The following is a 24,221-nucleotide window of genomic DNA, read 5'->3' on the forward strand; positions in this document are numbered from 1 at the left end:
CTGAGAAAACATTTTTTTATATATATATTTTTGGGGGATATTTATTAAAGCAAAAAGTAAAAAATTAAATTTTTTTTTCAAAATTGTCGCTCTATTTTTGTTTAGAGAGCAAAAAATAAAAACCGCAGAGGTGGTCAAATGACACCAAAAGAAAGCTCTATTTGTGGGAAAAAAGGATGCCAATTTTGTTTGGGTGTCACATCGCACGACCGCGAAATTGTCAATTAGAGTGCCGTTGTGCCGAATCGCAAAAAATGGCCCGGTCATTGGGCAGCCAAATCCTCTGGGGGTGAAGTGGTAAAGGAGAACTATAATGAGTTTTGGTCTATGATATTCAAATTACTTTTATATCAATATTTTTTTCATTTGTATGAGTCTTTATCCTCGGGTAATTTCTCAGACACAAAAGTCTATGCTGATCCTGTATAACATTACAGTGACCCTGCATTTTACCCACATTTGGAAAAGTAAGAAATATGGCAGACATAGAATGCATCATGTATAGAAATCCCGACGCGTTTCGTCCAAATGGACTTCAACTGGGGTATCTGATCCATTTGGACGAAACGCGTCGGGCTTGCTATACCTGCTCCCCATATTGCTTTTATCCATTTTATGCTGAAGTGATCACTTTTAATGTAATTTGGTTTTATTACAATAAAACCTACCCTCTTTTACCTGCACCATCCAGAGCACTGTTTGTTCTTTCTCCTGCATGACCTGCTTGGATATAAAGTGTTTCATACTCCACGATTGTGCTCACCTTCCTTCAGTGGATACCACTGTTTACACCACCGATTTTCGCTTTGAAACAAGTTGACCTTCCGTTCCTGTCTGAGAATCTGAGTCGGAGCAAGTACACCCACGGTGAGGTTCCAGTCCAGGCTTACAGCCATTCATCGGGATATCCTGTGTGGAGTCTACCATTGGGCCACCGTCCAGCCAAGCAGATTCGAGTGGAGTCCTTCCATGCGTTTATGATCTGTTGTCGCTGACAAGCAGATCCACGCTATCCGGTAAGAGTATTCCATCTACTCCTGTTTCATCGTGCAGAATGTCCTTCTCATGACGAGGATGTGGTCATATACCTCTTATTGACGGACTTTTGTTTGTGTTATTTTTATTTTCAATGGACACTCATTCACATGCTACTGTGATTTAACCACATTGATGTATGGTTTTCACTTATGTACTTTTTATAAGTATTTTCTATTAGCGCTACATATTTCTTCACCATTTCTATCCAATTTTTGTCACATTGCTTGTGTAGCTGCTTACTTTATATATTTTTAGATTAGCACAGTTTTTCCTCCTTTTTCACATCATGTATAGGGTTGAGCGAACCCGAACTGTAAAGTTCGGGTTCGGTACAGACTTTGGGTTTTTCCTGAATAATTGGAAAAAGTTCGGGTCCGGGATCGGAGTTTGGGAAAAAAAATGCGCTGAGGTCCCCGCAAATTCAATAACCAGACCCTTTAGGTCTGGTATAGATATTAAGGGGAACCCCGCCGTCAATTTAAAAAAAAATGATGTGCGGTTCCCCCTAAATATCCATAACCAGACCTGTTATCCGAGCATGTTGACCTGGCCGGCCACAGAAAAGAGGGGGGGACAGAGTGCGGCCCCCCCTCTCCTGAACCGCACCAGGCCACATGCCCTCAACATGGGGAGGATGGGGACAAGGGTCTCATCCCCACAACCCTTGCCTGGTGGTTGTGGGGGTATGTGGGCGGGAGGCTTATCAGAATCTGGAAGACCCCTTTAACAAAGGGGACCCCCAGATCCTGACCCCCCCCTGTGTGAAATTGTAATGGGTACACTGTACCCCTACCATTTCACGAAGGAAGTGTAAAGTCTTATAAAAAAAACACACACACACACCGTAGAATAAAGTCCTTTATTAATTAAAAAAAAAAAGAAAAAAACTCCAGCTGTGATAATCCACTCGTTCCCGGCTTCCTGCTCCAACGTTGTCCTGATCCTGCGACAGCTGCGGGTGATCTACAGCAATGAGAAGATCCAGCGACGGCCGGGTGATCTCCGCTCCAGCGATGAGAAGATCCATTCATCTGGAGCGCACCTTACCCGACCTCCTCTCACCGCTGGACACAGCCCAGCGAATGATGCGCTGAAGCTGTGACATTACTTATATAGAGGAGGCAGGGCCACCCGTCATGAGACCCCGCACCCTATGACGTACCCTCTGCTACTTCACTGGGAAAGCCCAGGAAGAGGGAAGCCGGGGCTTACCCAGTGACGTAGCAGAAGGTACGTCAGAGGGTGCGGGGTCACGTGACGGGTGGCCCTGCCTCCTCTATAAAAGTAATGTCACAGCTTCAGCGCGTCATTTGCTGGGCTGTGTCCAGCGGTGAGAGGAGGTTGGGGATGCTGCGCTCCGGATGAATGGATCTTCTCATCGCTGGAGCGGAGATCACCCGTTGCAGGATCTTCTCATCGCTGGACCCCAACCCGAACATCCAGGTGTCCGCTCAACTCTAATCATGTATTCACCTCTCCAGTACACTCCACTGCATGATCCTATACCAGTGTCAATAGAATACTCCTCTAGGCATGATGTAACAAGTTGCAATCCCCCGTCTCACCCAATAGGTTATTCAGAACCTGAAGGACCAGTGGAGTAGTAAAATGCAATGTCAGCTTATCAAGTCTGGGGAGGACCCCCTCTTCCTGTAAAAAAACGGACTAATAGTTCCTCATGAATGTATGTTTGTAGGCAGTTTTACTCTCTCCTCTGTAGGTGGTGCTGCGTTGCTAATCACTGTACAGAGGGAATAGAGGATGAGAGGGACTTTGTTCCTTTGAGCCTCCTTAGGTGTCACCAAGGGAGCAGTGCTCTAATTGGGCACTGCAACACTAGTTGACCTCTGTGGCAATCTTTGGTGAAGACAGTGCTAAAAAATTGCACTTCCCCTCTACAGTTGGCATGTATTTACAAAATGGAAAGGCAAGGTAAAGGATCCATGTTGGCTAGGGACAGAGCATTTAGTCCTAGAGAAAGGTTCCTGGGGAGGAGGGACAGAATAGGAACACCTTCACTGGCTTTGCTAGCTCTGGACTTTAGAGCTGGTGATACGGATCGGCCATTGGTCTGCTCAGTGCAATTTATACCGCACCCTGCCAAACAGCCAACCCTCTTCAACCCGAAGCTGTTCTGGTAATGTAAACCTCATCAAGGTGACACTGGGACTGTTCTGCTGAGCAAATAACATGGTTAAGAGTTTTTGTACCTTTGACGCCTTTGTCAGTGAGATGCTGTTAGAAATTTGCTTGAGACTGTTAACCACTTGCCGACCTGCTGCCATCATTATGCTGCGGCAGGTCGGCACGATCTCACGAACCATCGTAGCTGTATGCCGATTCCTTTAAGCGGGATATCGGGCCCGATTGCGCTGCCCCAGGCACACGCATGTACCTGCTGCACTGCAGGGGTGCAGATGCTCGTGACTGGTGGTCAGAATGACAGGGCCTTGTGTGTGTAAACACACATATCCCAATTATGTGAGGAGAGAGAGATTGTGAGTTCCTACGGGCTGGGAACCACGATCTCCTATAGTCAGTCCCATCCCCCACAGTTAAAACACACAGATAGGGAACACACTTAACCAGTTGATCGCCCCCTAGTGTTAACCCCTTCCCATGTGCAGAAACCCTTCCCTAGCTGCTGAATGTATGCAGGACAGAGAGGAGGAGAAGCGGAAAATCAGCAGCTACATGGAGGATTGGCTCCTCTACATGCCACCGTCCCCACCGCTCTCCTATCCAGGCCTACATGGAGGCCGCATGAACCCCCTGTGACCTCCATGTGGCCAGGTCACAATGGCTACCCTTGCGACCTCTGTACTTGCGCCCCTGGGCAGTGCATTTCACAGGGGAAGGGGCTGAAAATAATAAATGGACTTTATTTTACTGCAATGCTCACTTTAATTCACATTAAGGAATCAGGAACTACGTCACTCGAAAATAAAAACAGAGATGGATTAATGCTTTAATATATTTTATTTTTAAAAAGGAAAGGAAAACATCAGATCAGACTGTCATATATAGCACAAAAGAAATGGCCAAACACACCCTCAATATAATAAGTAGGTAAAAAGAAAGATAAAGAAATGAGAATGATCACTTTAGAATAAATGTAAACCACCATGAAACCAGAGGACGCCAAAATTAGCTCCTCTATTCCTAACCAAGCCAATCAAAATACCAATCAAATGAGAAAACAATTATGAATTGTTATTTTGTATTTTTAAATGTAATTGCAAACAATAGCATGATCCGATGTACATTTAATCATTATATATATGTTTACAAATGTGTGAACTTTTCTATACGTGTTCCATCAAATTCCCATTGTGTCCTGTAGTGATGTCGGCTTCCTTCCAGAACTGGTAGATTTTCTCTTTGTGCCATCTGTTGCTCTTCTACTGGACTGTAATGAAAGAGAAGTAAATGTCAGTAAATATTAAAACCATATTTAAATATTACCTAGACTTTATTCTTTCATACTTTCTTATTAATCTTTAACAAAAAACATAACAGAAATACATTTACATGGATTTGTATATCCAGTATCAATGGTGTATACTCAAAAAGAATCTGCCCATACATTAAACGATGATTATTTGAACATTGTTGGTTGCTTGTTGGTCTTTATTTTGATACGCTGAATTTCATTAACAGATTTCAATTTCACTAGAGGTCATGTGAATATCATGTCTGCTTAAAGGAGGACTATAGTGGATTTTGTATAACATTTTTTTTTTTATTTTAGTTTATTTTTTATTGTTTTTTTAATTGTAGAAAATCTTTATTTTACATATAAACATTCAATATACTGTATACTGTATGCTGTTTCTAATTTTCAGTGCTTGCTGGGTCATCTAATAGGAAAGTCAGGCATCAGTTCGGTACTTCTTAGTTGTAATTGAAGATGATTCAGCTTTGTATCTAACCGGAGATCCTGCTATTAAATCTTTTCTTACACCACAGTAGTGTTACATTTTTTTATGCAATATGTTTTTTTCACTAAGATGGCTGCTTTTGCTTTACAGAAAAATATGTGACCTCTATTATCTTATGACGTCCATTGCTGATATTAGATATACACAGATAGAACTGAGCTACTTACAAAAGGTGTAAGAGACTTGGAAGCCCTTTGCCTGGGTAGACTTGTCACTGTGGAATACGAGAACCATAGAGTTGCCTTTGGAGTAATACACAGGGATGGTGCGATCCCCACAGAATGGACCCATTTGTGTACCATCCATGGAGAGTGTTAGATAGTCGTACATACACATAATGGCAGACTCTAAATGGAAGTCACTTATGGTCAGAGCAATCTGAAAAAGAAATACAATTATCACTAACATGACAGTGTTGTGAGAGAGTGGGTAACCGCTCAAAGAGAACCAGGTAATGTGATTCCTGTGGTCCGAGCCAAGGGTGCAGGCAGTGCAATCAAAATGCAGGTTAGGATGAAGGAAAAAAGCTGGGACAGCCGCACTCCAAAAAAACTCCTCCTTTAATTAAAAATCACAAAATACATGCCACAGCAAAAAACAGCACAACAAAAGAAAAGCTGACGTTTCGCACTATGCCTTAGTGCTTCTTCATAGCTAGCACTAAGAAGCACTAAGGCATAGTGCGAAACGTCAGCTTTTCTTTTGTTGTGCTGTTTTTTGCTGTGGCATGTATTTTGTGATTTTTAATTAAAGGAGGAGTTTTTTTGGAGTGTGGCTGTCCCAGCTTTTTTCCTTCATCCTAACCAACATGACAGTGTTGTGTTCATACAGCAAACAAATCATTTGATGAAAGTGAGTGAATATTTTGTTTCTTACAATTCATTGATGTTACAGTCTACCTGAAATAATATTTGACATTAAAGCCATATTAAATCCAAGAGCAAACATTTATTATATTGCAGTTTACCAATTCTTACATGTGATGGCTGCTTTTGTTTTCTTTTGTAGGCTTTATTCTATGTTCATTTAGTAAACCAGCCAGCATATCTGTTGTTTTGCAAAAGCACAAGCTATCCAGCAGAATGTATCAGTTTACATGGATAAGCCAAATCATTCAACACGTGCAGGGGTGCTTAAAATGACCAGCTTTATTTATTCACATAAAACCTTTATCCCAAAAGGAGGTAAAAAGATGCTGTAACTGATTATAAAATTTGAGCTGGAATTTATATTCAACTTGTTAGTGTATTTAAATCTTCTAATACATTTAACGCCCCCCCCCCCCCAAACTGACAATGCTAATGATTGCTGCGCCTCTTGTTCTCATTCATCCAGATTAGAGTCTCACTAATACAGGAGGCGTGTTACTGGTCAGATCACCAGGTGAAAATGAGGAAACGCCAAAGAAAACGGATGCAGCCACCACATCTAGTAATTGCTAATATGAAAAATTTTTTTTTTAGTTTTAAGAGTTTTATGTCGCTTTAGGGGTGACACTGCACATAAAAGGTAGTGCTTAGGAATCTTGTAGGAAAAAGGAAGTCCTGCAGTGTAATGGTCACCAATCTACAATTTCCGGACAAGGAAGGAAACATCCAGAGCTGGGAGATCTTCTGTGCTCCTCCTACATTACTGGCTGATTTCTTTGTCATTCACCGGTCTACAATAGACTCAAGAAACTGATCAGCCCCCTCCCTTCCTCTCCCCTGTGCTCCTGTTACTCTCAATCAGGATGGCAGAAATGAGTCCAGTGCTGCAAAGTCAAGTAAATCGTTACAAATGTCACACCACCAGTTCTCAGCCAGCTTCACAAATTACCACCAACACTTCCTGTCATCACTGGGAAAAGATCCAGAACGTCTTGGTGGTAGATAATCTTAGAGAAATCTGCATTAGATTTGCAATCAGCCATGTATTGTAATGCCCTAAACAATACATTCCGTTTCTATTTAATCAGGTAGGCCCTGGTGAACACTGGTAAATTCAAAGGGGGTTGTACATTCAGATTGTAATGAGTCTGTACAACATTACATTTTATTTGTGTGACAATTTTAGAGAATGAGGAAGTCCAATAATTAGGGAGAATTATGAAGGCATCTTGTTTTACCTTATTTCCAACAGGAGCTGTGATGGTGAAGTTACAATCCATGTTTGGACTGTAGTTCCCTGGGTATCCTGGAGATGTGAAGCTGCCTTGAGAGTTAAAGAAGGATCCTCCACACTTCACTGTAAGAATATCGATATAATCAATATAGTAAGGAGATTTATAATAGTATATGACATCATTTTATGTTTATGTGTATACTGTATATACATAGTTCATCCTCCCTTTTCGAAGTTCCAAGTTCCTCTTAGGCTAGGACCCCACTCTCCAACCCTCAATGAAGAGCTCAGATGTAGAGATGGCCTACACAGGCACCAAATGCTGCTTCAGGGCAGGAATGGGAGAGAGTCACACGTTCTGCCTTACCCAGAAGAGTTTCACAGAGCACTAGTTAGAAAACAGGAGTGTCCTATGAAAATAAATAACTGTAGTGGAGGTGGGTGGGCTACCATACAAACCTAATACTTTGTCCTAAATGGTATAAGCACAGATGTTGTAAAATCTATCCATATTGTTCCCCCCACTGCACTGCTTGGGTTACAAGCATCTTTAGTCTAGAAGGTGATACATAAGTTGAAATGCTTATCTTATTTATCCCTCCCACAGGCTTCCTCCATGCTGTACTACTGGTCCCTGAAGCTGCTTCTTGTTGCCATTCTCCTGGCTTTAGACTCTGAGGCCTTGTACTCACGACCGGATCTGTGCGCTGGAAACTGTCTGCCCGACAGTTTCCGGCGTACAAGGCTGATTTGTGTTTTGTTCCGCTGGCGTGTACACACCAGCGGACCAAATTCCCGTCGTACCGGAACGCGTGCACGTAAACTACGTACAACGTCACTATAAAGGGGAAGACCAAAGTTAATGGCGCCGCCCTCTGTTCCTCTTTTGCTAGTTACGGGTTTGCTCGTGTTAGTGAAGGTTTGGTTAGAGCTGATTCGCGCTTCTCGGTCTCCAGGCTTTGACAGCGTGTATTCACGGGTTCAGTGCGTGTGCTTGCGGTAACGTAGTTGTCATTCGGCTATAGGCAAGCAGGTTGTTTCTGCTTTAGCAGTTGCATCCTGTGCGCTCGTATCTGTTTGTCACGCGTTTGTCGCAGGTAGTGCTGGATTTGCGAGTGCTTTCTGTTTCAGTGTGTTCTTGACTGACCAGCCGGCCGGTTTGAAGCCATGATGGAGCAGCAGCGTCAATTTTCGCGAGTTGGTGCTGTTTATGGGATGGCTGCTGGATATGTTCATTTGTCCAGTACTTTGGCCAGAAACAGGGGGCGGAGGCGTTTCTGGACCAAGAATTGGTTGCGCCAGCGTGACCAGTTCTCACATATGCCTCTGCTTAGGGAACTCCAGGAGAATAATCCTAATGACTTTAGGAATTTTCTCCGCATGACGGACCCCGTATTCAACAGTCTGCTGGAACTTCTGTCCCCCTATATCACGAGGCAGGACACTGTGATGCGCCAAGCCATCACGGCCGAGCAGAGGCTTATTGCCACGTTGCGGTACCTGGCGACTGGGAGGAGCCTGCAGGACCTCAAGTTCTCGACAGGCATCTCTCCGCAGGCGCTTGGGGTCATCATACCGGACACGTGTGCTGCCATCATCAAAGTTATGCATGAGGAGTATATTAAGGTAAGTTTCCTGGCTGTAATAATGTTGCTAACTAACTTTATTTTTAATTTCCCAGATATGCTGTGTGTTTAACTAACGTTACCTTTTCTCCCTATGCATGTTGATATAAGCTTTACATGTTTTATTCTTGGCCTACCTGCATATTTGTCCCTTACCCAATATTAACCTGTCCAGCATGCTATCCTAGGGACAAACCCACCTTGCCATTTTTTCAAACAGGACTTTTTGTTTTTTGTGTCCCCCCCCCCCCTTCAAACTTTTATTGTCCCCATCAGAGGGCTGTGGAGTCTCTTAATGAAGTGGCCCTATATATTTCATTTCCCAAATTCTCCATGCACATTTTTCTAATGCAATTTTAATACTGTGAACTGTCACAAGGATGCTTGTAGGATGTTTTTGTTACAAAGTACTAAATCTCTATTTTTGTTTGTCCCCACAGCTACCCTCCACACCACAGGAATGGCAGTCTGTGGCTTCCCAATTTGCCCAGCGGTGGGATTTTCCAAACTGCGGTGGAGCAATAGATGGGAAACACGTCCGCATTGTGCCCCCACCCCGCTCGGGGTCCTACTATTATAATTACAAGGGTTATCATAGTATTGTGTTGATGGCGGTGGTATCGGCACAGTATGAGTTTCTATATGTGGACGTGGGGAAGAACGGCCGGATGTCTGATGGGGGAGTGTTCGCACGGACTGATTTCTATGATCGTCTCCAAGCTGGTGGTCTGGCATTGCCACCAGATGAAGATAATGTGGAAGGACTTCCGTTTGTGTTCCTAGCGGACGAGGCTTTCGGGCTTGGTCCTCACCTCATGCGGCCTTTTCCCCAGAGGACCCTCACCTCAGAGAGGAGTGTGTTTAATTTTCGGTTGGGCAGGGCTCGGAGGGTAGTCGAGAATGCCTTTGGGATACTCACCAACCGGTTCCGCCTGTTCAGGACATCGATACATCTGGCGGAATATAAATTGGACACCGTTGTATTTGCCTGCTGCATTTTGCACAACTTTTTACGCAGGCACTCCCAGACGTACCTACCCGACATCGGTTCTGAGGCAAGACTACCCTCAGATCCCCTTCCCGGGCTGGACACTGGTCGCGCTGGCTTGGCCCCCCAATCAGCTCGTGAGGTACGCGACAAATATGTTGAGTACTTCATGGGTCGGGGGGCCATTGCTATGCCAGATCATATTTCTTTCTAATTCGGCCCCCAAAGAAAGGAATATTCTAAAAAATAATAAATAATTAGACCATTGGACTTTATACAGTTGTTTGTCATTAATGCTTTTTCTCTTTTTCTGTCTTCCTGGTTCTCTAACTAACTTCTTCAATTGTAATGCATAATTGATTTCTCCACTTTTAGTAACTAACCACATTTTGCACAGTATTCACTCATCTACAAACAGGGTATTGAGTCTAGAAATAAGAAGCAACTCCATTTGTAAATTTTGAGGTCAAGTATTTTAATTTTTGCTTGTTCATGACCCCAAAAATTATTTTATAGTTTTTTCATTACTCCCTGCTTTTGTACTTAGGAGTCTACAAAATTTTTTTAGAATTTTTTTTTTTTTCAGGTAATTCAACCAAAAATATTATGCAGATTATACATTTATTAACAAGTTCACTTTTTTTTTTAGCAAATATAGTTAGATTTATTGTTTACATATATATATATATATATATATATAGATTATTTTTGGTGGGGTGTTTACCGCCTTATTTTTTTTTTTTGGGCATATTTTTTATGCACAAAAAACAATAATTTTTTGACCATTTTTTTTGTTTTTGGTGTGTTTTTCTAAAAGTAAATTTTTCGGTGAGATTTTGGAGTCAAATCTCTACTTCACTAAATTCAGTGATTAGAGAGATTTATAATTCTATATATATATATTTTAAATTTTTTGGCGTTGTTTATTCTTTATGGTCTAAACTTTATAGTATCCCAAAATGTTCAACATGGTCAAAAAGTAACAAAATCCAATTCCAAAAATATAAAAACTCACAACAGCAGTCAGTCATGGTGTGCTTTCACACTGGAACACGCCAAAATTGGAAGATACACACATTCAGTGCAAACTCGCCAAATGTCATTGGTTCAACAGACAAATGGCCACATGTGCTATCTGACATCATGGGTGATCAATGTCTGTGTTCTGTGGGAGCAAACCCTTCCTCTCAACTACTTGAGGATGGAGGAGGGGGTTGGACCCACAAAGCACAGACATTAGATATTCTGTGATGGCAGATAGCACATGTTGGCACACTGTGTGTGTATCTTCAAATTTTGGCGTATTCATTATTCAAACTGTAAAAATGTTTGTGGGGGCGGGGGATGGGCGGGGGGTGTTTCAGTCTTTGACACGGCCCATCATGTCAATAATGTTTTTAAAATTAGATTCGATCACCATCATTCTTTGCCGCATATTGTCCATTTCCGTGCTGCATTCCAAAAGGACATTTGTTACATTCTGTTCCATGAGAAACATCCTTTCACGCATATTGTGCATTTCAGTGCTGCACTCCATTACCTGCTGAATAATTATAGCAGCACTTGCACGTGAAAATATTGGCACACCATCCTCCTCCCCTAAAAAAAATAAAAAAAATGGCATTTACAACATTATTTTTCGATGAGGCCTATCTACATATGTTTTTTTGAAGCAAGCTAGGGTGACACTGACCTGATGGGCTTCTCCTTTCCACCTCTTCGACATCTTCTATCACTCCTCCTTCTTCCACCACCTCCCCATCATCTTCTATCACTCCTCCTTCTTCCACCACTTCCCCATCATCTTGGACTCCTCCTTCATCCATCAATCCACCTTCTTTCAATTCGCCAAATTGTTCTTCCGCCACTTGCCCTTCATCTGCTATAACTTCTAAGTCCAAAATTACTTCTTCCTCCTCTCTTCCTTCCTCCTTTCTTCCTTCCTCCTCTCCTTCCACATCCTCCTCTCCTTCCACATCCTCTTCTCCTTCCACATCCTCTTCTCCTTCCACATCCTCTTCTCCTTCCACATCCTCCTCCTCCTCCTCCACATGTTGAGATGGCAGATTTTGGCCTTGTCTGGCCCTCTCTGCCTCCTCCAAATGCTGGCGACTTCTTTCCCCTGAAATAAACCAAAAAAAATGTAGACTCATCAGCACACAGATATTGGAGAGCATAAATCGCACACATTGCTTAGAAGATGCTTTCATTTAGTTACTTTTATCTTTCACCAAACCTACATTTTGCAATTACTTCTATATGGCAAGCTCTGATCCTGCCCCTTTTTAGCAAAGTGACACACATGGATGTCCCCCCTAAACTGTATTTCTGGGAGACCCTACCAAAACCCATTTTTGATTTGGGGAGACACAGGTGCTCTGCATTGCAGATGTGAAAACATCTGCTTTATTACCACTGTTTTTAGAATGAATCCTGTTTGCCTTTCCCATTCTCATACTTTTTTTTTCTAGAACTAGCTTTTACACAATGTTTACAAACAAAGTTTTTGGCCAGTGAGCCATGTCCAGGTGTGTTGTTCCTGGAATAACCGAGCCTTTCTGAGAAACTATGTGATGTTACGTTGTTTACTAAGAACACTATTTGTAAATATGTAGTTATTTATGTCCTAAAAAATAAATGACAACATGTCTTTAAAATTACAAGCAGGCCAAGGAGGCAGATGGTGAAATATACATGGCAACACATTATTGCAGACAATCACCCCCCCCCCCCCCAACCCCAATATATATTTACTTACTTTTACACAGAATTTTAAGTATTTTCTTCATCTTATGTGGCTCCCTCAATTTTAAGTCTGACCATCGTTTCCTCAGCTGTTCCTTGGACCTGGTGATCCCAAACATCCTCTGCATTCTCCTCGCCACCTTGTCCATAATATGTGCCTTTCGGCGGTTAGGGGTCTTGTATGGCCCTAATTCACCATCATAGTCCTTCTTTCGCATGATGTAAACTAACTCCACCATTTCCTGGAACCGCATATTAGTGGCTTTATATCTTCTTTGCCTTGATCGGGACGTCCCTGCCTCTGTCCCTTCACTTGTGGCATGAGAGCATCGTGCCCGCTCGTGTGACATCGCCATCTTTCCTTTCCCACAGAGATTATGGGCGTGGAAAAGATGAATTCTTACGCCATGGGCGGAGAAGAGGGCGGCGTTTAATACATACGCGGAGTGTAGAGAATGCAAACAACGTGTTTACGTCGGTTACGCGGAGAATCTTCGAGCGCATCCAGAACATACACAGTTAACGCCATATTTCCTAAACTCATTGATTAGGGGCCTCGCAAAGGTGACGAGGGCGGGGTTTAATAAATACGCGGAGTGTTTAAAAGGTTTACGCCGTGATTACGCATCTTACGCGGTAATTAGGCGAGCGTGAGAAACGAGGAGCGAGAGACAGGAAGGTAAGGAAATTAAAAATGTGATCAGCAGAGGCCTTGAAAATGTAGACACATGGGATGGGGGTTTGGGCTGTTGGTTGCACCCTTTTTAAGCTATTCTGTCTATGGGGTACCACAATGTTATTTTGGTTTCCAAATGCTTTTGGACACCTCACAAAATAGAGATGTGAACAATGCTGTACCTCATTGACAAGTTTTTGAATGGTGTATTCAGATCAGGCAAAGTATTGTTCAAGTGTTGGTTGTACAGAGGTCATTAGGAAGTGTCTTTTATGTCATCCATTGTCAGGGGCAGGAGATCTACACATGAAAGAGTGCCTAGATGAAAACTGTCATTTGTAAGCATTGTTTATTTTTATATATTTAAAATATTTACTGCAATGTGAACAATGGCTCTGCATCTAGCAAATCAATGTTTGGTACAAGCAATGCGGCCGAGCTGCCAATCATTGTTTAAACAAGAGAGACTGTGTTTGTAATTAGATATAGGTAATAAATTTGAAGACACATATTAGATCAAGGTCAACGCTGATCCTTTGGAATATTTATTTTTCTGTGGTTTATGTTTTTGTAATCTAGACTCAAAAAGAAATATAATTTTTGAAAAATTACAATGGACCTCCTACAAAGCAAGGAATCTATAGAGGCCTTACTCCAAAAATATCAGGAGACGCCCATCCTGTGGAATTCCAAGCACTCTTTATATTGCAATAAAGAGGTACGAGCGGCAGCACTAGAAGAGCTAGCAAATTATATGCAAACTTGGGTGCCAGGATGCACTGCCAACATGGTGAAGGATAAACTTGCCAACCTCAGAAGCACATACAGGAGAGCATACAAAGCTAATAAAAGCAAAAAATCGGGAGCAGCAGCAAGACAAGCAAAGGAACCCAAACTGTGGTATTATAAACAGATGGCTTTTTTGCGGGACGAAATGGAAGGCAGGAAAACGATGTCCAGTCTTTCTTCCAACCTTTCCTCCATGCTACCTTCCAGCGGACCTTCCCCAGATGACCACAGCCCTGCAGAGTCGGAGGAAGAGGGCCTGGCTGACAGAGATGCAGATCTGCCACCCTTCGATGAGGAGGTATAGTAGTTTCCTCTATATTTCTGGCGTAAATAATTCTTGGTGGATTAATGATTAGATATTGTAAAAAAAAAAACAAGCTGGGAAAAAGCAAAAAAAAAGGTGTTCAGACAAATAGGTGTCAGAGATGACAACTGCAGGGGTCAGAAGTAGAGTGTATTCAAGTAATAATGAACAGAAAATACAAAACGAAAAACATGAAAATGAGTGTGGTTTTATTAAGCGAAATTGTAAAAAATGTCCTTTTTTTTCCACACAGGAAGAAGAGATCAGCCAGGAGGTGGCAGATCCTCAGGTGTCTGTCAGCCAGGAGGAGGCCGGGGTCAGTGGCAGCCAGGAGGAGGCCGGGGTCAGTGGCAGCCAGGAGGAGGCCGGGGTCAGTGGCAGCCAGGAGGAGGCTGGGCCCAGTGGCCTGCAGCAGGTCCACCCGGCCAGGAGAACCACCACCAGCCAGTCTTCTCCCCCCCAGGTGAGGCCATCAGGCCGAAGGAGGCAGTTGAGGCCTGTGGAGGAGGCAAGCCTCCGCATGATCCAGGAGGCAAGCGCCATCATGAGGGCCCCCCTCAACCCCACAGAGGCCTTCAGTGCCTCATTGGCCCATGATTTAAATGAAGGGGAGGAGGACCAGAGAAGACTGGCAAAGGCCCTGATGAACCAGGTCCTTTGGTGGATGCAGAGGGGCCTGCTGACCCCAGACACTGGGCTATGTGACCCGGCCCGGCTTGCGGAACACCATCCTCCTGCTGCCACATCAACCCCACCTGCAAGACCCCGTGTTCGATCCGCTGGAAGGCTGCCTGGAGGGAAGGCTGGAAAGAGGAGGAAACGTTGATTTTCTGCCTTCCATTTCCTTCCACATAAAGGACATCTTGTTTGTACTACCACAGTTTGGGTTCCTTTGTTTGTGTGCTGCTGCTTCATATTTTTGTGTTTGGCTCCTGAGGCTTGGAAGTTTATCCTTCACCATGTTGGAAATGCAAGTTTGCATATAGTTTGCTATCTATTCTAGTGCTGCCGTTCTTTTTATTTTTTGTGATGACATTTGCCTGAATAAAAGGCTTTTTGCTTTCATTTGAAAACATGTCTATTGTTTGTTATACTGTGGGGATTATTAGGCAGCAAACCTTTAATAAATATACAATGGGTAATTTACAAAGGACACACTCCTTGGGGGGGGGGGGACATTTGGTGTGCCAACATGGTTTAATATTCTCTAATGAAACACCAAAAAAAAAAAAAAAAAAAAAAAATTGAAAAAAACATGTAAAAAAAAAATATTTTAAATGGTGACATAACTAGAAACAACAAAACAAAAAAAATATATGCACATTCCTTTACAAAAATGACTACTATAAATTATGGAGGACCACCAACCAAAACACACGTCTGGCATAGAAAACATTATTAAAGGATTACATCACAAGCAAGAAATGTGACATTTCAGTATGGGACAACTCTATTGAAATTGCATCAGCAAGAGAACGGGGTTATTCTAGCAAGAGAAGAATTAATAAAACGAGGCTTGAAAATGTGGTTTAGTGCGCCTTTTTAAGACATTGTTCTCTTGCTAGAATAAAAGGTTTCTAATGACGAATGTGCCATATCCCAAACAAACGCGAGTTTTACCTGAACGAGCGCTCCCGTCTCCTCATTTGGACTGAGCATGCGCGGGGTTTTTGTACGCTGCTTTTGTGTACAGACGACCGAACATGTCTGACGGACACGATTCCAGCAGACTGTTTTAAAGCAAGACCAGGAAACAGTTGTTCGTTGGAAAGCGGTCTGGCCGACGATTGTTTGCTGGAATTCTGTACGTTACTGCCTACACACGAACGAACATGTCCGCTGAAACTGGTCCGCGGACCAGTTTCAGCAGACATGTTTGGTCGTGAGTACGGGGCCTCAGATGTCATCAAATACAACACAGGATCAGCAGTTATGCATTGTACATGAACTTGTTGAGGGCTCGCCCACATACTGGGACATTGGAGAGCATAGATGACCACCGGCTGCCAGGGTAATTTTTTGAACTTTGCCAATCTGCCCTAAGCAAAGCAAGCATTTAACCAATGCAGTGCTGGGGAAAAGAAAGTCTGGTCACTGCACTCCACACTGGAGAATTTTGGATGATATTGTCAACCGCAAAGAAGTCCATAGAAATTTAACAACTTCTTAGTTTCGCAGAAGGGCAGACAGCAGTGATATACCACAAGAAAGAAGAATTTATACAGTATCTGATCCAAAATAAGCCATAGAGGTAATTGTTATCACTCTTAAAGTTGACCAACATACACATTGAACAATCTAACTGGAAAATGTAATTTTATATACTAAGAAACTGCATGGATTACCTTAAAGGTTGCAAACAGAGGTTATATGGCATCAAACTGTTGTGCCAATAGTTCCTACTTGGGAGGGATCTCCTCTGTATCTATGATTCTTCAGTATCTTTCTTTACCAATAAAATAAATCAGCATACCTGAGCTATATGAAGCTTGGAAGCCGACCCCAGAAACAGCCCCGTCACTGACAAACTGGACCAGCATCTGGCTTGTGGAAGCGATGATTGGAGGGATGGTTTGACTTCCGCATATTTTATCCAACAACACAGGAGAGTTCTTAGAGGGACCGTCATAGATCCTCATGTAGTCTGAGTCACAGTTAGGAGTGGATTGGATATTAAAGGTACTGAATTTCAATGAAGCCTAAAAAGTGACACAAGGAAAATGTATTATCTACAGTAAACCCCAAACTTCCCATACTTGTAACTGCAAACTGGGTTAATATGTAATTCCAATATGATGCAATCAATTGCTATATTAATGCTTGAACAGTCCTTCAGAGAAAAAAAAACACAAGAATATGTACGATTCTAATTTCTGTTAAACGATCTTGCAGCTATACACATTTCTATCTACGATATCTCTTGAAACATGTGTGTATTTTCCATTGATTTTCCAGTTAACAGAACTCTTCTGCTCCCTCTGATTATTTGTTGCTTGTGGTTTGTTTAGGGAAACCAATAAGCTTAAACAAGACACATTTGGGGGGGGGGGAAGAATTTTTTAACAGAAGTCTTTCGTTTTATGCTATATTGAGTTAAGTCAAAGAAACCTGAGACTGTGGATATTGCAATACTGTTACTATTGGTAACATACTTGTAAGAACCAGAGCCACAAATTAATCCAAAACCCCCTTTGTTCCTGCTAAACCCCCATTCCTACAATGACCTCACCATCAGATGTGGGGTAAAAGAAATCTGGCACATTTGCTTCCAGCAATGAAGTGGGCCATAATGAAGGGAAGTATTATTCCAACATATGGAGCAATTGGTGGTTGAAGCAGAGTATGGGGTTTAGAGGCATTTACATCTTAAACGACCTTCTCTATACCCCCGTCTCTGCCATAAAGTCAAACCACCGCAATGGCTCCACTTCAATGTACAAAGGTACAAAAGTGTGATGTTCAGGTAGGGAGTATTTGGACCTATTGCGTGGCTCTAAACTAGTCAAGTCTCTATTTTTATGAATGTAAAATGTAGGTGGTGTACAAAACAATCTTCAGATGGCAGTTCATTTTCACAGCTAGGTTGCTAGACATTTAGGGTCACATTTTGCATCTCTACATTTCTGTCTCCTCACCTTCCCTGATGGAACTCTGATCAACCAAACGCAGTCACCATTATTAGGATAAGCAGAGGGATAGTTGTCAGAAGTGAAAATTCCTGTCTTATTATTAAGCAAAGTCGCACAGACACCTGAGAAGGGAGAAATAGACATATAAATTATATTTAGTTATTGGAGGATTAGACTGATAATAATATTAATAATATATTGGTCGGAAACAGGGGAAGGGGTATTAACCTTCTATTAGATTAAAACTGCTGGAATTTTGAACTTAAAATCAAATGAACCTTGAGTTTAACCCCTTTACATTGAAGATAAAAGATCCTTATTGCCTCAATGCCGTGTCACATCTTGTGTATTATACTTTGTTTGTTCAGGGCAAATTGAGCCTTCATTTCATGGTAAAAACTACATTTCCTGATATTTAACTTTTTTTCAATGAAAACTGGCCAAATTGTAAGCAATATAATTTTTTTTTAATCTAGCTATATCGTTCTTAAATGAAAATAAATAAATAACCCAAATTGAATTTGAGATGCATAGGGATACCACATATGTGTACATTATTTATTGTGTACACCCATAGTAGGGGCCAGAGACAAACGTGCACATTTTGGGCTAGATTCAAATAGATCAGCAGATCTTTAGATCCGCGTGATCTATTTGATTTAAGATACGCTGCCGCAAGTTTGAGAGGCAAGTGGGTAATTCACAAACCACTTACCTCCAATCTTGCGGCGGCGGATCGTAAATCCCCCAGCGGAATTCAAATTCCGCAGCTAGAGGGAGTGTACTATTTAAATCAGGCGTGTCCCTGCGCCGATTTAAATGAGCATGCGCAGTCCGTGAATTTTCCTGGCGTGCATTGCTCCCACTGACGTCGCTAGGACGTCAGTGGTTTCGACGCTTACGTAAACGACGTCCATCCGTATTCCAGAACGACTTACGCAAACGATGTAAAAAAATTCAAAATCGATGCGGGAACGACGGCTATACTTAACATTGTCTGCGCCTCGTAGAAGCAGGGGTAAGTATACGCCGGGAAAGCCGCTACGGAAACGTCGTAACAACACTGCGTCGGGTCCGCGTACTTTCGTGAATTGGCGTATCTCGCTGATTTACATATTTCTCATCGTAAATCAGCGGGAACGCCCCCTGCGCCATTTTTAAATTGCAGATAAGATCCGACGGTGTAACACAGTTACACCTGTCGGATCTTAGTCATATCTATGCGTAACTGATTCTATAAATCAGGCGCATAAATACGACCAGTGTAAGACACAGATACGACGGCGTATCAGGAGATACACCGTCGTATCTCTCTCTCTCTGAATCTGGCCCTTTGTGGGGTTTTTTTTGTCAAAATTTTTCAAAACTGTAAAAATTCACTTAAAATGCAATCATAAAAAAGTATAATTTCTAATGTTTTTAACCCATGAAATTGGAATGTACAGAAACTTACTGCATTGATAAAGTCGGTTAATTTTAGTGACATCCAAGACGCTCAGTCCAATTGTCTGCCCAATAGGCACATTGGGGTCAGGCTTGGGGACGATTGTGGGTTTGTTTGAAGTGTTGGTGAATGCATAGCTGGAAAATGTTGAATAGAGAAAAAATCGACATATTACCATTAAAATATTCTATAGTTTATCGGTAATTCACCAGCTAACACAAAAGCCATGACTTACGCATCATAATGCATCACTGAACTGTAATCATATGGACTGCCCAGGTTATTGGTGTCCGCTTTAGCAAAATTACCCAATTTTCCTGTAACAACAAAAAAAGCAGTGGTAATGTCTCTTCTTTGAAAACTTGACTGAATTTGCTTTGTGTAAATGTCTGCAGTACCTTTAGGGATATACTGGAAATTGATGTCAACATAATTGTCACGGTCACTTCTTACATGCTCATGGTAGAAGCCCAGGGCATGTTCTAGTTCATGTTGTATAATCCCCCTGTAGATGCAGCCTCCACCCAATGAAACTGTCTGGCTTCCACCAGTTCTTCCAAGATATGAGTAACAGCTAGAAATTGTAGATATACAGTTCAAAGGAGTTATGCTTTAATACCATGTGGGAGCCTAAGACAATAGTTTTAATAGAAACAATGATTGAATCTGAACTACAGAAAGAAAACAATCAATATCTGTTTGTGCTGGTTTTATTTTCATTGTGAAATTTTAAGTGGAATCCATTGAGTCTGTTGACACTAAGCCCCACTCCCTCTTGGTCACTTCAATTTTTCTACTATATACTGAATGTTAGCAGCGCCAGGATAAATATCTTATGTCCCTGTGCTATTTCTGCTAGGTACACAAAAAAATTAGACAACCAAGAAGCACCTTGTTGTTGGCTTGTGACTGTCACATGTATTTTCATTTTTTTTGGAGGAAATTCAAAAGAGAATCCATCATGCACAAATAGGTGCCGTAAAGTCTAAGGTGTTTATGTTTTAGATGCTCCCTACTGTGAAAAACTATGATAAACAATAGACAACCTTACCCATCACCAGGAGTGATGTTGATGTAATCATCTTCTGTTGTAAGAGGCACAAACCTCACACAAGTCAATGTCTCAAACTCGGCCATGGCGAGCACAATACTGTTCAGGTCACTGGCACCTGGAAACAGAGATAGAAGGTTGGGTTTCTACAAATAACAAATAGCAATAAATACTTCAATGCAAGAGAAAATAGAGGGAACTCACTGTAGCTGGAATCTATGGTATAGGGAACAAGAACACTACCGCTATCACTTTTAGGCCAAAGGCAAGAAGGACAGTTCATGGCACTGCGCTCATTCTGTACCAGCACATCGCCTCCATACATGGGTGTTTTGCTATCTGAAAATACAGAAAATTATAGTTAATACACTATAATGCATTGCATTTAAGCTGCCCATACACTGTGAACTGGCTGAACTTTGCTATGTGGGTGGCTCTGTCATTTCCCTCTCACCTGACATCTTTTGATTGAAAAATGGATGGATCCAAACAGAAAGTTTTAGAACTAACAGCGGCTGCATCTAATCATGATGCAGTATAGTACAGTGTTGGGGTATAAAACAGAATAGAATAGGCACAGTTGGAATCTGTGCATCTGGAGAAACATGTTAGATATTTTCATGCAGTCCAAATTCCCAGCTTTACTCAGTTCTGTGACCCAGCACAGCCCTGTTTGGCAGGGGAGGAGACCTGATTTTGCTCTGCTGCAGTGAAGTTGGACTCTTGAATCTTCCCATGCAGGACACAGCAGAAAGCGAGCCCCCGAGTAGAGCCGTCCTACTATGGGGGGCAGAACTTAGAAATGCCCGGGAAGATGCTAAGCTTAGCTGAACCCCTTCCCACTGGGCAACCAAAACAAACTAACTAGCTAATCTGTAAGCACCTGATTCCACACAGCCCTGTTTGGCAGGGGAGGAGACCTGATTTTGCTCTGCTGCAGTGAAGTAACACTTACAGGTATGATAGTCTCATGTCTCTGTCACTCTGCTCTCTCCTCCTATTACAATGGAGCACTCACTACAGTACAGCTAACATACTCCTTGTGCTTCTTCTCCCACCTCTAGTCTGATCTCTACAATGAAGGTACTTACATCACTTGTATTTAACCACTTAAGCCCCGGACCATAATGCTGCCTAAAGACCCAAGGTGTTTTTACAGTTCGGGACTGCGTCGCTTTAACAGACAATTGCGCGGTCGTGCGACGTGGCTCCCAAACAAAATTGGCGTCTTTTTTTCCCCACAAATAGAGCTTTCTTTTGGTGGTATTTGATCACCTCTGCGGTTTTTATTTTTTGCGCTATAAAACAAAATAGAGCGACAATTTTGAAAAAAATTCAATATTTTTTACTTTTTGCTATAATAAATATCCCCCAAAAACATATATACATTTTTTTTTTTCCTCAGTTTAGGCCGATACGTATTCTTCTACCTATATTTGGTAAAAAAAATCGCAATAAGTGTTTATCGATTGGTTTGCGCAAAATTTATAGCGTTGATAAAATAGGGGATAGTTTTATTGCATTTTTATAAAAACATTTTTTTTACTACTAATGGCGGCGATCAGCGATTTTTTTCGTGACTGCGACATTATGGAGGACACTTCGGACAATTTTGACACATTTTTGGGACCATTGTCATTTTCACAGCAAAAAATGCATTTAAATTGCATTGTTTACTGTGAAAATGACAGTTGCAGTTAGGGAGTTAACCACAGGGGGCGCTGTAGGAGTTAGTGTTCCCTTAGTGCAGTGTTTCTCAATTCCAGTCCTCAGGCCCCCCCAACAGATCAGGTTTTCAGGATTTCCATTATTTTGCACAGGTGATTTGATCAGTTTCACTGCCTTAGTAATCACCACACCATTTTCATCTGAGGGAAATCCTGAAAACCTGACCTGTTGGGGGGGGGCCTGAGGACTGGAATTGAGAAACACTGCCTTAGTGTGTGTTTACAACTGTAGGGGGGTGTGGCTGTAGGAATGACGTCATCGATCGAGTCTCCCCTATAAAGGGATCACTCGATCGATGCAGCGCCATAGTGAAGCACGGGGAAGCCGTGTTTACATACGGCTCTCCCCGTTCCTCAGCTCCGCGGAGCGATCGCGACGGAGCGGCTATAAACAAATAGCCGCGCCGTCGTCCCGGATCGCTCCCCGAGGGGACCCGACCGCCGCAAGTCGCGGGGGGGGTTCCGATCGGACCCCCCACCCACGTCTAGGCAGGGATGTACAGGTACGCCAATGTGCCTGTACGTGCCATTCTGCCGACGTATATGTACATGCGGCGGTCGGGAAGGGGTTAAAAGAGTACAATTAAGATATAGTAAGGAATACAGAGCTGCAATAATTTATATATATTTTTTTATCTACCTGGAGTTCAGCTTTAATTGTAGATTTAGAACTAGAAATTACAACAGAAGAATACACAGTTTTACTAGAGTTATTGATGCGATATTCTACTAAATTCCCAAACAAAGTGCAATTTCCAAAGTTTGGAAAGTGAACAGTCTATTTGCCTTTAATACATCAACCTCTCTATCTCACAAGTTTCACTGCAATGGTAGAAGTGAATAAAAATAACCCATCAGTCTTTTTAGAAATGAAATAGTGATTTTTAAAGACTCATTCAAAGATCTTGTACCCCAAGACAATAACGCCATATTTCTCCTCACACCCTATTGTTTAGTCCATCAGTGCATGATTTAAAGGATCCTGACACTCATAACTTTATGCATTATAATTGGTTATTGTCTGTTCCATTGCCTGGATTTAGCACCATCATAATGCAGTAAAGAATCCTGTGGATTAGAATAATTACCTTTATTAGCTTTCAAAATCTTGCTGAAGATCCCTTGTGGCACTTCGGTGTCTTCACTCTTTGGGGCTGTGTATACAAAATACTGATTAGGCATATCTAGTGAAATAAAAAAAATTCAAGTGACTTAATTTTGTGTAAATATTGAACCCATTTTATAATTTGAATGATAAATTAATGGAAATATAGGGTAGCTCCACAAAGCTATCACTGATCTGTGAAACTTCTGGTTGGGAAATTCTTTAAGTCTTTGCCTTAATCACCATGATTATCATAAACACTGTCACCTAAACAATAGGAGATGACGTTAAAAAATACCCTGTTGCCAAAGTCTAAAAAACATGCAGACGATTATATGTGCATTTAACATATTTTAGGAATGTCATTAAATGTAAAAAATCTCCCTTGTGTAAACAGCCAAAAGCTCGAAACTGCTGCTTGGATGTGATGTCATCAGCCCCAGCAGACTCAGAGCTTTCACTCAAATGACACTTTATAATATTCCTCTTCACTCCTCCAACGGCAGCTAAATCAATGTTCATGGGGGGAGGTGAGGGGCAGAGATGCTGGGCCAGCACAGACAGTAATTGGACACTCCCAGAAGAGGGCAGGGCTAAGAGAACCAATGAGGGAGCAGGACTGTGCTAGTGAAGTGACTCTGAGAATAGTCAAAATGTATTTGCAAGTTCAAAGTCACATTGCAGGTGAATAATAAATAATTTATGGAAAGGAAAATACTGCAAGAAAGTGACCTCTATTATCTTATAACGTCCATTGCTGATATTAGATATAAGCAGATAGAACTGAGCTACTCACAGAAGGTGTAAGAGACTTGGAAGCCCTTTGCCTGGGTAGACTGGTCACTGTGGAATACGAGAACCATAGAGTTGCCTTTGGAGTAAAGCACAGGGATGGTGCGATCCCCGCAGAATGGACCCCTTTTTGTACCATCCATGAAGAGTGTTAGATAGTCGTACATACAGAAACTGGAAGACTCTAAATGGAAGTCACTTATGGTCAGAGCAATCTGAAAAAGAAATACAATTATGACTAACATGACAGTGTTGTGTTCATAC

General features: G+C 42.0%; 1 protein-coding gene across 2 annotated transcripts in view; it reads right to left on the minus strand.

Moving 5' to 3' along the window:
- Positions 1 to 3,998: 3,998 nt before the first annotated feature.
- The window catches only part of LOC120920574 (embryonic protein UVS.2-like), a 113,060-nt gene continuing 92,837 nt past the window's right edge, over positions 3,999 to 24,221 (minus strand). For both annotated transcript variants that reach the window (XM_040332722.1, XM_040332723.1), the window contains 9 exons: positions 20,334 to 20,451; positions 19,681 to 19,856; positions 19,518 to 19,599; positions 19,292 to 19,419; positions 17,845 to 17,960; positions 16,683 to 16,908; positions 7,087 to 7,205; positions 5,147 to 5,357; positions 3,999 to 4,447 (listed from right to left, as the gene is read on the minus strand). In XM_040332722.1, the coding sequence (XP_040188656.1) occupies positions 4,440 to 4,447; positions 5,147 to 5,357; positions 7,087 to 7,205; positions 16,683 to 16,908; positions 17,845 to 17,960; positions 19,292 to 19,419; positions 19,518 to 19,599; positions 19,681 to 19,856; positions 20,334 to 20,451 (1,184 nt within the window). In that variant the 3' untranslated portion in view covers positions 3,999 to 4,439. The remainder of the gene's footprint in view (positions 4,448 to 5,146; positions 5,358 to 7,086; positions 7,206 to 16,682; positions 16,909 to 17,844; positions 17,961 to 19,291; positions 19,420 to 19,517; positions 19,600 to 19,680; positions 19,857 to 20,333; positions 20,452 to 24,221) is intronic.

This window comes from Rana temporaria, chromosome 13, assembly GCF_905171775.1.
Source record: "Rana temporaria chromosome 13, aRanTem1.1, whole genome shotgun sequence".
Taxonomy (NCBI): Eukaryota; Metazoa; Chordata; class Amphibia; order Anura; family Ranidae; genus Rana; species Rana temporaria.